Raw genomic sequence first — 15,911 nt, 5'->3', positions numbered from 1 at the left:
GGATCAGCTTCAGCCCATGTTGGGGGTGCCCTCTGAGTGACCTTTTAGGTCAGGGCAGTCAGTGAGTGCTCCTTTGCTCTTCCAGCAAAAGGTGACCTTCGACCCCACCTCCTCCTACACTGTAGAGGACCTGAAGCCCGACACCCTATACCGCTTCCAGCTGGCTGCCCACTCCGAGATGGGGGTGGGCGTCTTCACCCCGACCATTGAGGCTCGCACAGCACAATCCAGTGAGTGTCTCCCGGGGCCACTGTCTTCTACGGCTGGGCGGGACATGGACACACACATACCCCTTCCCTTCGACCAGGTGGGTGGTCAGATCTGCTGGGCCCTGGGCTCAGTCTGGACCCCAAGTGAGGGACAGGTAAGTACCCTCTAGTCTGCATCCAGGCGGCTGCTGCCCTCGCTGCTCCCTGCCCGACTCCTGCCCTCCCTCAGCCCCACCCCCACCCAGGTAAGTTCTATGTCTCTGATTCTTCCCCTCCTTCCACCCGCTCTGTGCTGGTCACACTAGCGCCCTGGGCCACCCTCAGTGGAGGGACCACTGTGCTCACTGTGTCCCAGACCTGCTTTGGTGGGCGTCTTCCCTCCCCATATCCCCGCATCTCATCTCCCTGTTACCCATATTCCTACCTCTTGCCCCCTCCATGAGAATCTGTGTGAGCCACGCAATCACACTGAGCCAGCTGCACACAGGACAGATGAGACCGTGTGACCCGCGTTGGGACTGTGTGGCCACCCGTGTGTTGGACTGTCTGTGAGGCCATGTGTGAGCCCACTTTGTGGCGTGGTGTGTTACTGTGTTCCTGCTTGAGTGAGACTCTGATGCCGTGAGTACGTGCACATTCGAGCAGCTAGCTGTGCAGCACCTGAACGTGTATGTCACTGTGATCGGGTCTGTGTGGCTGTTCTCAGGGCTGGCATCCAGCGAGTGTGTCTCGGGGTGCCTGGGGTCTCTGCAGCTGTCCCAGTGACAGACCGTGAGCCCACAGGCTGTCTGGTCACGTGGCCACAGTGGGCCACTGTCTGTGAGGCTGTATGTGATAACGGGGCCATGCGTGTGTGGCTGGTTGGGATCATGGCGTTGAGACAGCACATGTGATGACATGTGATGGTCTTCTGAGGCTGTCCATGTCACATGGGACTGTGTGAATGTGCCATGTGTGACCCGACGTTCATAGATTCATTCCATAAGCACCTGCCATGCTCCTGTTAGGGGCCCATGCACACTGCAGGGCCAGCAGCACAACCCTGACACAGCCTCCGCCCAAGGGGGTCCTAGTCTAGTGCGGAAGACAGATATTAAACCCACAGTTATCCAAATGAGCTTTTAATTATATTTGTGTAAAGTGCTGCAGAGGAGATAGCGGAGAGATGATGTGACGGGAACCTCATCTGATTTGAGGGGTTGCGGAGGGCTTCCTTGGGTGACACAGAGGCCCCAGGCAGGGGGTCAGCAGGTGCAAAAGACCAAGAAGCAGGAAGGCACTTGGTTGTGGTCAGGGACGAGCAGCTGGCCAGTGTCGCTGGAGCAGCCACCAGACCACAGCATTCAGGGCCTCGGGGACAGAGGACAGGCAGGAGGGCTGCCTGCCTACCGCGTGCAAACGCACGGGCCAGCCCGCCAGGACACCGGAGACCAGTGAAGAGGCTGTGCATAGTCGAGGCAAGAGACGGCGGCTCAGGTGAGGTGGTCGGGTGGATCTGAAAGCTGTCTGGGATGCCTCTGGCCAGACTTGGGGATGGGTTAGGTGTGGGGGACTGAGAGAGAGGGACACGTGGGTTGAAGCCTTGTACGTGGTGTGGAGACTTAGGAAGAGAGCGGTGCCGCTCCCTAGGACGGGAAACGGGACAGAAGCAGGTGCAAGGGGCACACATGATTCCAAGGCCCCCAAGCTCAGGACGCTGGGTGCTATCCAGGTGCTGATGCTTGGCCGGCTGCTGGAATCCAGGTCCGGGGCTGGAGGTGGACTGTGGGAAGGAGGACCAGAGATGGGAGGAAATCCAGGAGAGGGGAGTCTTGGAGGTTGGAAGAAGAGAGTTTCAAGGAGACCAGATGCTGCTGCTGAGTGATCAGGGCCAGAGGGACGCAGGCGTGTCCTCTTGGTCTAGTAATGTGGAGGGGTGGACTTGGCATGAGGGGCCGAAGCTGACTGGAGTTCCACGAGGCATGTATGAGAGGTGAGGAAGTAGAGACAGAGAGCTTAGCTGGGGGGAGGGGACACTGTAGCTGGTGCAGTGGTGAGGGGGAGGGGGAAGCTCTGGGGCTGAGGATGGAATGTGTCTTCTTTTTTTTTTTTTTTTTTTTTGCTGTTGTGGGCCTCTCACTGTCGCGGCCCCTCCCATTGCGGAGCACAGGCTCCGGATGCGCAGGCCCAGCAGCCATGCCTCATGGGCCCAGCCGCTCCGCGGCATGTGGGATCCTCCCAGACCGGGGCACGAACCCGCGTCCCCTGCATCGGCAGGCAGACTCTCAACCACTGTGCCACCGGGGAAGCCTGGGATGTATCTTTTAAGATGGGGAAATCTTGAGCATATTTAAATGCTGTTGCGAATGTGTCAGTGAGGAGAAGTAAAAAATATGGAAAAGAGAAAGACAGTTGGAGGCTCTGGGGGTGAGGAAGAGGGCAGAGCACGGGCGATGGGAGAGATTGGCCTTGGACAGGAGGGTACCCCTCTCCCTTCCCAGGGGAGGGAAGGAGAGACTCGGAGCCGATGCAGGCTGGTGGGTTTGGTAGCAAGAGACGGAGGAGCTGCTGTTGGGAGGCTTCGGCTTTCTCTGCAAAGTAGGAGATGGGGTCATTTGCTGAGAGGGAGGGAGGGAGGCGACGGGAGCTGGAGGTTTGAGGAGCAAGGAGGAGGCGGAAGGTGTTTTGTATTAAGTGGCAGAGGAGGCCGGGCAGAGAGCACAGACCAGCCGGCAGCATGGACGGCCAGGGGGGCCATGGCGTGCTCACAGAGTGCCGGCCTGCCTTGGTGGCTTTTTCTACCCACCCCCATGCCATCTTGGAGGAGATGGGGGGTGGGTTCGTTCAGAGCTTGGGACAGGCTGGGCAGGAGCTCAGAGAGGGGAATTGGGGGTGTTGGGAAGAGTGGTGAGGTTCTAAGCTGAGTATCGAGGGCAGCAAGGAGGTAGATCAATGGATGTGGTCCCCGGGGGTGAAGAACAGGTGCAGCGCTGGGGGCCCTGAGCAGCTGAGCTGGGCCAAGAGGTGAGGGCCTGCGAGGGGGTATTGGAGGCCACAGTTTTAGAGAGAGTGGCAGCATCTGGAGCAGGACCACAGCAGCGCAGGGGAGGAGAAAGCTCTGAAGATGCGGGGCTTGGGAGCCAGTGGATTGAGGGGCTGTTGGAGTCACGTGAGCAGGAGGTGGTGGCAGAACTTGAGATGAGAAAGCCCAGGTGATGGCAGCAGAGTCCTCAGTGGGAATAGGAGCCAGAAACATCACTGGGAACGAGGAGGGCACAGACCCACCTCCTAACACCCAAGGAGCCTGATGAGTGAGAGCCCCTCCGATGGGCACTTTCCCTCCAAAGTGCCTGGGGGCCTCCAGTCTCTGCTGTTTCCTGTGGCTCGGCCGCACCCTGTCGAGGCAGCCTCGCACCAGAAGAGCCATCGAGTCACTTGTCCCGAGAAGAGCGAGAGCTGTGAGCACAGCAGCTAGGGAGGGTCTCCGTGTGTGGTTGCGGGTGTGACCAGGAGTGAGGGTGGCGTGGCCCTGTGCTTGTGTGTGTCTGATGCCCTGTGCATCGTGTTTGAGACAGTGTATGTGTGTGAGGCGCTGTGTTAGAGCTGTGTGTGTGTGTGAGTGAGAGTGAGAGAGAGAGAGAAAGAAGAGCCTATGGTCCAGAGGGAGCCGGGCTGTCTGGCGGCAGTGGCGGTAGCCTGCCTGGAGGGGCCCTGGGATAGCCATGACGCACCCGGGGAGTAGCCTGCCTGGGTGAGTTTCCCGTCCTCTGTGACTGGTCGCCATGCCTCTGACCCCCACCCTCCATCTGCCTGCTTCCCCCCATTTGTCTTCCCCAGCCCCCTCCGCCCCTCCCCAGAAGGTGACGTGCGTGAGCGTGGGCTCCACCACGGTCCGGGTAAGTTGGGTCCCACCACCAGCCGACAGCCGCAACGGCGTTATCACCCAGTACTCGGTGGCCTACGAGGCGGTGGACGGCGAGGACCGCGAGCGGCACGTGGTGGACGGCATCGGCCGCGAGCACTCCAGCTGGGACCTGGTGGGCCTGGAGAAGTGGACGGAGTACCGGGTGTGGGTGCGGGCGCACACGGATGTGGGCCCCGGCCCCGAGAGCAGCCCGGTGCTGGTGCGCACCGACGAGGACGGTAGGCAGCACCGAGGGCAGGCGGGGGTGGGGGCCGCCGTGCCGCTGGACCCCCACGCCAGGCTCCCAGGGCCTTGGCCTCCCGCAAGCCCAGAAGGACTGGCTGTCTTCCCAGTGCAGGCTTAATGGCCCCAACTGGGGAGATGTAGCTTGTGGGACAGCCTGTGCCCAAATCCCAGCTTCAGGGCTTCCTCAAGGCAGCTGGAGCCTTAAAAGGCTAAGGCCGAAGAGGCAGCCCACCTAAGATTTGGAAGGAGGAGGACTGGGGAGGCTAGTAGAATCACTCAGGAGAATCACTGAGGCTCTGCCTCTCTAGACGTTGGCGTGATGTGGGGCCCAGGAGATAGGACAGGTTGTGCTGACCTGGGGTGGTCGAAGGCCTGGTGCCCCGCCTTCACCTGTTCCCCACCTCTGCCCTCCCCACCAAGTGAGGCAGCCCTGGGCCATAGGGGTCGCAGGGTCCCGGGCTCTTCCCCATACCTGGCAGGGGGAGCCCTCCACGTTCCTCTCCAGGGCAGACAGTCTAAGGAAACTGCATCAGGGCCTTTCCTGGGGCAGTGGGGTGCGAAGGCAAAGCCCTGGAGCATGCTGTGCCCGCCTGAGCCCAGATCCATACCACGCACCTAACTTCCTTCTCCACCTGGTCCCCAGTGCCCAGCGGGCCGCCACGGAAGGTGGAGGTGGAGCCGCTGAACTCCACTGCCGTGCGCGTCTCCTGGAAGCTGCCCGTCCCCAGCAAGCAGCACGGTCAGATCCGCGGCTACCAGGTCACCTATGTGCGGCTAGAGAATGGCGAGCCCCGCGGCCCACCCATCATCCAGGACGTCATGCTGGCCGAGGCCCAGGTGTGACACTGGGAGGTGGGCGGGTGGGCGAGACCAGCATATTCCACTTCCTCTTTGGAACCCAGGTTTGCTCCCCTCCCCTACCTGCTCTCAAAGGGACTGTGACACCAAGACATCCTGCTGTATCTGGCTAGGAAAACACTGAGACCAGGAGGTTAGGGCCAGGTGCCAGGAACACTCCCTCCTCTTGTCTTAGGTCTGCCCGAGCTGTGCCAGTCCAGGCTCGGCCAGCCCCATCTGCCCTGGTGACAGTCCCAGCCTGGCAGTCACCTCTGTGGCTCAGCCACCAGCACTAGCAGTGAGGAGCACGGTCTGCACAGACCCAGGCCTCAGCCCCCTCAAGCCCTCCTTTGTGGGTTTCGGAAAGTGCATTTACTGGCAGGCTGGGCTGTCGAGATGTGCTTTCCTCCTCGGCAGCCCTCCTCCCCCAGCCGGCTGGGCATCTCCCCCCACTTGGCCCTTGGCATTGCAGAGTTCTGTGAATGGCTGGGCTGGGGTGTTGCTCTGTGCCTGACACGCAGGGGGATGGCACAGCCCCTGATGTTTGCTCTCAAGGGCTGGGCCTGCACCCAGTGTCACACCTCACTCTGTGCCCTTTGTCCTCAGAGGATGATGATTTTGCCCGTGAGCTTGGGGTGAAGTCCCTGGGCTATTCTCAGCACTGGTTGGCTACCCAGATGGAAAACCTGGGGTACTGGGAGGTTAGGCGAGGGGACCTGAATTTCCCAGTAAGGGGTGGCCGAGCTCAGATAAGAAGCCTGGTCTCAGGATTCCTGGGAAAGGACTGTAATTGCTACCACGAGTTACCTCCCAAAATATTCTGCTGAAGATTCACAATGCCTGGTGTGTCTGTGCTCAAAGGCTTTCCATCCAGAATCAGGGCCGAGGCAGGGTAGAGCCCGATTCTCCCGCAGAACCCCCACACCCTCCCTGTCCAGGATAGGTGCAAGCACATATCCTGTGTTCTACGTGCTGCGCTTAGAGGTGAACTTACCCACAGGCAGATGAGGGCCTTTGTCTCTCCGGTTGGGCTCAGCCCGCTGCCCAGAGGGCGCCCTCTTCCTCCTCTGGCCTGCCTGGTGCTGAAGGAATGGGGTGGAGGAAATGGGCTTTTGGACCCTCCTGCATTCCTGGGGCAGGTTGAGGGCTCTTCCTGGAGTCTCAGCGGACACACCCACCCAGAAACATCCCGGGAATGAGCTCCCTCTGGCCCCTCCTGCCCCAGGGGGCCAGCAGCACAGCTGCAGCCAGTGAAGTTCCAAAGAAGCCACTTCACTTCGGGTGCCCCCTTCTGGTCCTAAGTGGTTTGGAGGGAGCTGGGCCATAGGACGAGGGACACTGTCCTCTTGGCCACAGACAACCTGTGACAGGAGGTAAACATGAGTCCCGGCTCTAGGGAAGCCGAGTGAAGGCGGAGGGCCTGCCCTTGCAGCCCCACCGGGACTGGATTGTTCTGCTCCAAGCTAGGAGAGGAGCAGATGGGGCCCGGTCTCCAGCCTGGCCACAGGGCCCAGCTGTCCCCCAAGCACCTAGTCAAGGACACCACGGCCTGTCCTTCCCCATAGCACCATCTGCCCAGTCCAGGCCCCGTCAGTTCTGAAAGAACCATGGGGGGCGTGCCCTCCACTACTGTGGCCAGACCTGTCTCCTTTCATGTGTGTCTCCATCTCAAGTTTGTCTGTTTCTCCAGGTCTCTGACTCCACCTCCCATCTCCTTTTTTTAAAAAATACATCTTTATTGGAGTTTAGTTGCTTCACAACACTGTGTTAGTTTCTGTTGTACAAGAAAGTGAATCAGTCATATGAGTACATATATCCCCATATCCCCTCCCTCTTGAGCCTCCCTCCCACCCTCCCTATCCCACCCCTCTAGGTGGACATAAAGCACCGAGCTGATCTCCCTGTGCTGTGCGGCTGCTTCCCACTAGCTATCTGTTTTACATTTGGTTGTGTATGTATATATGTTGATGCTACTCTCACTTCGCCCCAGGTCCCCCTTCCCCACAACCCCGTGTCCTCAAGTCCATTATTTATGTCTACGTCTTTATTCCTGCCCTGCCACTAGGTTCATCAATACCATTTTTTTTTTTTTTTTTTTAGATTCCATATATATGTGTTAGCGTACGGTATTTGTTTTTCTCTTTCTGACTTCCTTCACTCTGTATGACAGACTTTAGGTCCATCCACCTCACTACAGATAACTCAATTTTGTTTCTTTATATGGCTGGGTAATACTCCATTGTGTGTATGTGCCACATCTCTATCCATTCATTTTGTCCCTTTCCCATGGTCTGTTTTTCCTTCCTCTCTCTGTTTCTGTCTCTCCCTCTCCCTGAGAGTGTTTTTGTCTGTCTCGTTCTCTTCTCTTTCCTGTCCTCTAATCCCTTCCATCCTCTCTCCCTCTGTTTTGCTTCAGCCTCTGCCTTTCCCTTCTTCTCTCTCACTCTCCTCCTCGTGAGCACCTCCACTCCCAGGCATGGCTTGGACATCGCAGGATACCCCAGGCAAGGAACCTAGAGCAGCGCCGGGCCCAGCCACACCCTAGAAAGTGGCCGTGGCCAGGAGGGACAGTTGATGGCCTCCTCCCGTATCTTGTCCCACACTGCTCGCAAGGACTTTACAAGAGAGTTTCCCAGAACAGAGGCACTGGGGCCATTGGACAGAGACCAGACCAGCACTGCGAGGGTCGCTGGGCTGGAGGACCCCGTGGCACGTCTATCCTGGGGATGGCGTGGACCATCTCCCTGTGCTGTGCTAGATAGCTGCCAGCCGCCAGCCCTCCGGTGCCACAGAACCTCCCTCCCTCTACCTGTCCAGCTAGTAAACCTACATGCGCCACGGCCTAAAGAAGAATGTACCAAGAATGGGCAGCAGTGCCAGCCCAGAAATATGCCTTCCTACCTTGATTTTCAGGCATCCCAGGAAGGAACAGGGGTCTGAGGGCTTCCCCTGTGCCTGTGGGGCAGGGTCCAGGCTCTGAGCTTGGCACTCACGGCCCTTAGCATCTTGCTGGCCAGCCTGCCTGGGCCCCTTCCAGCCACGGTATAGCTCCTGCTGTTCCTAGGGCAACCTTCCTTGCCTAGGGCCACTGGCTAATGTCTTCCCAACTGGGATAATTTTGAGAGTGAAAGGAGACATTGTGAATAATCATACCAGGTTGGCAAGCCTAGGCCAGGACTGGCCCCAGCAAAACAGGTGTACCGCCCTCGGCGTCTTCTCTCCCCTCTGCCTGAGCTGTGGAGCCCACCCCTCAAGTCCGGCAGCCTTTCCTTCGAAGTACCTCCAGGTGGCGCCCTCCGACCCCTCAGTGTCAGGGAGCCCTCACTCTGGCCCTCCACTCTCCAGGTCTCACCTCCTCAGCCCTGGTGCCCCACAGTTGGGCTCACACACATTTGGGCTTGTGAGGCAGGGGCTGGGATCTTTGGATGGGGAGTGGTCCTGGGTTGCCACCCCCCGGGGCACTTCAGAGGCCCGTGCCCGCCATCTGCCCTCCCTGGCCAGGCCCCCTCGGAGCCAGAGTCCTTCACATCCTGTCTCCCTTTCTCTCCCTCTCCCGCGGTCAGTGGCGGCCAGAGGAGTCCGATGACTATGTAAGTAAGAGGTGTGCGAGCGCGGGCAAGACCTGGGTCAGGCTGGGTTCATGGGACACTCCCCCTCCCCCGCCTTTCCTCCCAGCCTGAGCCACCAAGATCCACAGGGCACCAGCCACGTCCAGAGAAAACTGGCGCTTAGGTATGAGCCCCGAGCTGAGCAGTGATTGGCATTTCCTCTAATCCTTACTTCTCACCTGTCGAGCAGCAATTTCAGGCCCATGTTCAAGATCGACCAGGGCCTGGCCCCTGCTCTAGCCAGATGGAGATGGAGTTAAATCCGATCCTGATCGTTAGGCCTTATTGATCCCTGGAGTGAAAAATCACCTGCTCCAGGCCCAGGCTGGGAAGGGAGTCTGGGGGCCGGGTTCCAGCATCGGTGCCTTCTGGAGCCCCAGCCCTGGGAGACCCTCCAGCCAGGGCAGGAGGGGACCTGCGAGAGGTTGGTGGCGGCTGCAGTGGCCCCACCCGAGGCTCAGAGCTGGAGGGACACCAGGGTTGGTGGTGACAGCTCTGTTCCCACTGTGCGGTGGTCCCCTCCCTTTTTCCCACTTTGCCCTCTGTGTGGTGTGGCTTGGCCTCCCGTGGTGTTTCTCGGCATGTCCAGAAATGATGCCTTGGCTGGAGATGGGCGTGTGGGCAAGGCCTGCCAAGGCAGGGGTACGCTGCCCTGGCTGACTTCTCAGGCATCACTGGGGACGGTGTGCGCCCCAGGGTGGGGTTTCTCTGTCCTTGTCTCTCCTCCCTGGCTCAGGAAGCATTGCAGGGCATAAGGTGCTCACAGAGCCAGTGCCTAGAGGGGGGCAGGAGGGGTCCCGACTTGGTCCTGCAGGGTGGCGCCCTGGCCCACCCCTCCACCTCGCTCAGTGGTGTGTGTGCACATGCGTTAGTATCTACAGGTGGTCCTCCGCCTGCTGGTGCAGGAGGAGCCATAGGCTGCATGCATGTGTGTGCCAAGAGCCACACAAGGTGCTCTGTGCATGCGAGGCTGTGTGCTCTGTGTGTCACATGCGCCCAGACCTCACGAGGTGTCATTCACAGCACAATGAGTGAAGGAACAGTGTGGCACTTTGTTGTTGTCTGAAAGGAAGAATGAGCGGACTGTCTGCCTTAGGCTTGCTGCTCCCGGGATGGGCTGGGTCCTCCTGGGCACACATCCACCTGCCTGTCCTGCCTTCTGCAGAGTCCAGCAGCTCACAGCCCCCTCTCTGGGGACCTCTGGCCCTGTGTGCCCTGGGGGTGGGGGGGCCCACCGGCTAACGTCCTGAGGTGGCTGGCCTGCTCTGGTCCCTCCTTGCTCTCCTGTGATGGGCATGGGCCCTTCCTCCTGCCTTAGGAAACCACCATCAGCGGCCTGACCCCAGAGACCACCTACTCCATTACTGTTGCCGCCTACACCACCAAGGGGGACGGTGCCCGCAGCAAGCCCAAAATTGTCACGACCACAGGAGCAGGTGAGTGAGGGGTCGGGGACAGAGCTGAGCAGGGGGGCCAGGGCGGGGGCAGGGCCAGAGCCCAGTGCGTGGTTGTTCAGTCCCAGGCCGGCCCACCATGATGGTCAGCACCACGGCCATGAACACTGCGCTGCTCCAGTGGCACCCACCCAAGGAGCTGCCTGGGGAGCTGCTGGGCTACCGGTTGCAGTACCACCGGGCTGACGAGGCACGGCCCAACACCATCGATTTTGGCAAGGACGACCAGCACTTTACAGTCACTGGCCTGCACAGAGGGGCCACCTACATCTTCCGGCTTGCTGCCAAGAACCGGGCCGGCCCGGGCGAGGAGTTCGAGAAGGAGATCACGACCCCCGAGGATGCTCCCAGCGGTTTTCCCCAAAACCTACGCGTGATAGGGCTGACCACATCTACCACGGACCTGACCTGGGACCCCCCGGTGCTGGCGGAGAGGAACGGGCGCATCACCAACTATACCGTGGTGTACCGTGACATCAACAGCCAGCAGGAGCTGCAGAACATCACTGCTGACACCCACCTGACGCTCTCCGGCCTCAAGCCAGACACCACTTATGACGTCAAGGTCCGTGCACGCACCAGCAAAGGCGCCGGCCCGCTCAGCCCCAGCATCCAGTCCCGGACCATGCCCATGGAGCAAGGTGTGTGCTGCGGGCACGTGGCTGCAACTGGGGACCTCTGCTCTCCTTGACCCACTGACCTCTGGCAGCTGTGATCCACCAACCTCTGGTGTGTGACACTCCAATCTCTCATGTCCATGACCACTAACCTCTAGTGAAGGGGTGCCACATTCTCGGTGTGTGACCCCTGACCTCTGCTGTCCTTGACCTACTGACCTCTGCTGTGTGACTCTCCAATCTCTCGTGACCTTGACCCACCGATCTCTTTTGACTGCATCACCACTCTTGGGTATGCAACACTAATCTCTTGGGGCCACGACCCCTTGACCTCTAGTGAACACAGCCCACTGTGCTCTGGTGTGCGGCCACATGCTTCTCCTGACTGAGTCCCACTGACCTGTGGTCACTCTGACCTGGTGTCTGTAAGCTCCAGCTTCACCCAAGCACTTCTGGAGATCCTGACCACGGGTCCTGTGGCATCTGCCCTGCTCGGTACTCACTGCGAGGAAGAGCCGGGGCTGGGAGCTGAACTGTGTGCAATTGAAGCTGGCGGGAGTGGGGGGTGCCTGGTCCTCTGCAGCCTTTCCTAACCCCTTGGGCCCCCGCACCGCGTCTCTTCCTGGCAGGGAAACCTTCAGGCCCATTCACCCCAGCTGCGCAGCCAGAGCTGACTCCCTCCTTGTATCCCAACAGTGTTTGCCAAGAACTTCCGTGTGGAGGCTGCAATGAAGACATCTGTGCTGCTCAGCTGGGAGGTCCCTGACTCCTACAAGTCAGCTGTACCCTTCAAGGTGGGTGAAGTCAGCTGCACCTGGCACACACACAGAGTCCTGCTGTCCCTCATTGCAGTCCCAGCCTGTGCATGTGTGTTTGTGATGCCGGATCCCGGTTGGGCGTGGGCACGTGCTCAGCCCCGCAGGCCCGTGTTGGGAAGCCTCAGTCAAACGTGCTGCCTGCCCCCGTCCCGCGCAGATTCTGTACAACGGGCAGAGCGTGGAGGTGGATGGCCACTCCATGCGGAAGCTGATCGCAGACCTGCAGCCGAACACAGAGTACTCGTTCGTGCTGATGAACCGTGGCAGCAGTGCGGGGGGCCTGCAGCACCTCGTGTCCATTCGCACAGCCCCCGACCTCCTGCCGCACAAGCCGCTGCCTGCCTCTGCCTACGTAGCGGATGGCCGCTTCACTCTCTCCATGCCCCACGTGCAGGACCCCTCACTCGTCAGGTGCGCAGACGAGGCCTCGGGAGGAGGGCAGGGCTGGCCACATGAGCGCAGACGATGATGGTCCTGATTCCCCCCCTCTGCCCGCCCAGGTGGTTCTACATCATGGTGGTGCCCATTGACCGTGTAGGAGGGAGCATGCTGGCACCGCGTTGGAGCACACCCGAGGAGCTGGAGCTGGACGAGGTGCCTGGGGACCAGAAAGGGTAGCACTGATGACAGTCCCATTGAGGTGGTTGGCTGTGGCCCCAGGGACACCCCCCCCTCCCCCCGCCAAACTGGAGTCACTCTCTGATTGGCAGACTGCCCTCATCTCTAGGGAGACAGACTCTGAGCTGGCCCCTGGGTGCTTTCAGAGAACTCTTGGAGGGCTTACAGAGACTTCCCCCAAAGGGGTTTTTGGAGGATCCCCTGGGGTGGTGGGAAGTGGCAGAGACATCTCTCAGATCTAGAGAATCCTGGGCCCTGTAAGCATCGGAGTCCGCAGGGTCTGGAGGCCGTAGAGGGGCTAGAGTGGAGCCCCAGCACGTTTGGAATCTTCCATCCTCTTCTCCCAGTGGTGTGCAGCCAGCCCTCTCTGGTTAGGCTGGGGCAGGTTACCCAGAGGGCCCCTTCTTACCAGGTTGCCTGGGAGGAGTGGCATTGCCTTGTCTGGCATTCAGCATGATTCTATGAGGAGTGAGTCAGGCTAGGCTTGAGCCCCTTACATGGAAGGTGAGCCTAGCCTCAGGCCAGGGGGCTTATGTCCCAGGCCCCGGGCCTAGGAGCATGTGCTCCAAGGCCACTGTGTGACCCCTGTCCTCTGCTTTGTCAGCTTCTGGAGGCCATCGAACAGGGCGGTGGGGAGCTGCGGCAGCGGCGGCAGGCAGAGCGGCTGAAGCCGTACGTGGCCGCTCAGGTGGACGTGCTCCCTGAGACTTTCACCCTGGGGGACAAGAAGAGCTACCGGGGCTTCTACAACCGGCCACTGTCTCCAGACCTGAGCTACCAGTGCTTTGTGCTTGCCTCCCTGAAGGAACCTGTGGACCAGGTCTGCCTAAGCCCCAAGGCCTGACCAGACACGCCCCAGGCCAGTCTCAAACACCCCAGAGGCCCCATACCTGCACTGGGGTCTCAAGGCACTAAGCCCTAGGACCCAGAACGCCAGACCCGACCTAGCCCTAGGGTCCCAGTCAGCTGGCCAGGCCCAGGTCAGCCTCTTAGTTCTGGGAGACCAGGCCCAGAGCCCATTCTCAAGGTTTGCAGGGCAGAGGGTGGGAGATCTCACCCCGGGCTCACCACCTGTGCTGTTCCTCCACTGGGCCACAGAAGCGCTATGCCTCCAGCCCCTACTCGGATGAGATCGTGGTCCAGGTGACACCAGCCCAGCAGCAGGAGGAACCCGAGATGCTGTGGGTGACGGGCCCCGTCCTGGCAGTCATCCTCATCATCCTCATTGTCATCGCCATTCTCCTGTTCAAGAGGTGAGTGCTCCGGTGGACGGCCACCTGCCCTTGGACACTCAGGTGCTCCCTGGCCGGGTGCACACAGGCCTGGGGCAGCCACACTGGCCTGCACCCCAGGGTGCATCCCTGGGCTCGGTGGGAAGCCAGGAGAGCAGAAGCAGTGCGTGTGCACACCCATGGGTGTGGCCCAGGTGTGATGAGCAGCCTCAGCTTCACAGAGGGCTTGTTCATGTGCATCCCGGGGCATGTCTGTCTGTCCGTCTCTGTGTTTCAGTGGATGTGAGCCTGTCTGTCTCTCAGCTTCAAGACACGGCATTCTCCTGGTCTCCTACCTTCAGCACCCTGTCTGCCACCATCCCTAGATGACTCCCTGCCTGGCTCTCCTGCTCAGGCCTTGAGAGGTCCAGACCCAACTCCAGGGCCGTGTGCCCGTGGACATTCACTTGGCAGACGTTTATTCAGTGCCTGCCATGACCATAGCATCTGTAGCTGTCTCAGACTCAGGGTGTCTTGACCCTTCCCACAGCCCTCCCCCAGGGTCCCTATCACAGGGGACGGGCCCATCCACAAGTTACCAACCGGAAACCTGAGTGTCACCCTCTCCCCTCCTCCCTCTCCCTCCACCCAGTCTCCCGTGAGTCCTGCCCTGGATGTCACTGGACCTGCTCCCCCCTCCCCACCGTGGGCTCCCCACGAGGTAATGCACTTGCACACGGCACGCCTCAGTCCTCTCTCGGGTGGCTGCAGTCTCCCGATCTTGGAGTCTCCCCTTCCTCTCCATCCTCCTCCCAGCCTGAAAGGTGTTTCCAAAGATTTACTTTGCCACCCTCAGCTTAACACTTCTCAGTTTTAACTAAAGAGTTTTCTAGCCCGATCTCTGTAGCCTGAGGTCCATCGAATGCTTGGTTGGTCTGGCCCCTGCCACCACCCCGACATCGTCACTGAACCAGTGCAGTTCCTGGCGGGCCCGGGCTGAGCCCCTCCGCTCTGCAGCTCTCCTTCCCCCTGCCCGGGCAACTGCCATCTTATCCTTCAAGACTCCTTTCCAGGCTCTGGTGCCCACGAGGCTCTTCTGGACCCCTCCTACCCCTTCACCACACTCTCCCCCACTGTCCAGTGATGCTTCCACGGGAACATCGCTGGGCCTGTTTCCAGCACCCAGCACAGGCTGTCGGTGAACGCTTGTTTGTCCGTATGTCTGAACATGTTCACACACGAGTTCCTGTCCCCAGTGCCCCATCTCTCCCTGCCTCTGACCCCGACCCTTCTCCTTCCTGAAGTTAGCTCCTTCCTCCCAGGGTGAATAGGAACAGTCTCGCCTGGTTCAGGGCCTGGAGACCCATGGGTGAGGAACTTGAAGAAGGTCCCACACACCCATTCATCCTTCCCCCACTGCCTCTGGGTCCTGGTGTCTGCCAGGAGAGGTAACCCCTCCCCATGAATGCCACGTGGGTGCCATAGATGGGTCCGCAGTGTCCCCCATGTCGTGAGAGGGTCTGAGTGCTTGGCGGAAACAGTGACCTTTCCTTTCTTCTGTGCTTGCCTGTCTTTCGGGACCTAGTAAACAAGAAAGGTAGGAGTCCTTCCTTCTCTCTTCACACGCTTCCCCCTGCACTTCTTATCCCCATGCACACTGCGGGCCCAGCAGGGAGGGGTGCTGCTTGGGCCGGAAGCCTCCTGGCCTGCGGCTGTCTGGTCAGCTTGGCAGGTGATGGGACAGGCTCTGTCACTCTCTCGACTGGTGCTCTGCACAGGGGATGCCCCTCCTCCGGGCACAGGCGAAGCACAGACCTCCAGCACTTCCCCTGTGGGCACAGACTCTGAGCTCACCAGAGCCTTCCCCAGGCTCCCGGGTCTCTGAGGTTACCTGAGCGCTGCAGGGGACAGAGTCTGGCCTATGTGCAAAGAGCACTGGCTTCAGGGCAGCAGGGAAGTGTGTGCTGCACACTTATGCACACTTGTGTAAGTTTCTTCCCCAAGCACACCTGTGTCCACTGAGCAGGAGCGGCCCCTGGATACTTGTCAGCAGCTGGACGCTGCAGTCTGTCTCTGATCCTGTCCCTGTAGCCCGGGGAGCCCAGGCCAGCAAGGGAGGACTCTGCCCAGCTAGGGGGACGTCTTCCCCGTCCCTCCCCTGCTGCTCTGCACCTGTACCCTTGTACCGAGAGCCAGATAGCTGGGGCCCAGCTCTCTGTGATGTTTGCATATCTTATGTGTCGTTTGCATGTTTCCTCCTGGTGGCTCCTGCTGCCTCAGCTGTGGGGCCCTTGCAGACAACAGCCAGTGCCCGGCAGTGACCTGCCCTTTACGGGAAGGAGCCACCAGCCTCTGCGGCCCCTTCCTTTCTCGCTGGGCTGGCCCTCTGTCCACCCCCCACTCCCGCTGT

The 15,911-nt window shown here is 60.1% G+C and overlaps 1 protein-coding gene across 8 annotated transcripts in view; it reads left to right on the top strand.

Annotated features, from left to right (window-relative positions):
- The window catches only part of PTPRF (protein tyrosine phosphatase receptor type F), an 86,916-nt gene that overhangs the window by 57,861 nt on the left and 13,144 nt on the right, over nt 1-15,911 (top strand). For 3 of the 8 annotated variants that reach the window (XM_059062928.2, XM_067009509.1, XM_067009505.1), the window contains 10 exons: nt 86-230; nt 4,026-4,331; nt 4,982-5,175; nt 10,102-10,219; nt 10,300-10,878; nt 11,551-11,648; nt 11,830-12,083; nt 12,173-12,266; nt 12,895-13,110; nt 13,389-13,543. In XM_059062928.2, coding sequence (XP_058918911.1) covers nt 86-230; nt 4,026-4,331; nt 4,982-5,175; nt 10,102-10,219; nt 10,300-10,878; nt 11,551-11,648; nt 11,830-12,083; nt 12,173-12,266; nt 12,895-13,110; nt 13,389-13,543 — 2,159 coding nt within the window. Of the gene's footprint in view, nt 1-85; nt 231-4,025; nt 4,332-4,981; nt 5,176-8,738; nt 8,766-10,101; nt 10,220-10,299; nt 10,879-11,550; nt 11,649-11,829; nt 12,084-12,172; nt 12,267-12,894; nt 13,111-13,388; nt 13,544-15,911 lie in introns of all 8 variants that reach the window. The other 5 variants (XM_059062920.2, XM_067009498.1, XM_067009521.1 and 2 more) reach the window with 4 other exon arrangements.

The sequence above is a fragment of the Kogia breviceps genome, chromosome 1 (genome assembly GCF_026419965.1).
Source record: "Kogia breviceps isolate mKogBre1 chromosome 1, mKogBre1 haplotype 1, whole genome shotgun sequence".
Lineage (NCBI taxonomy): Eukaryota > Metazoa > Chordata > Mammalia > Artiodactyla > Physeteridae > Kogia > Kogia breviceps.
This window is presented reverse-complemented; position numbering and strand designations above follow the sequence as displayed.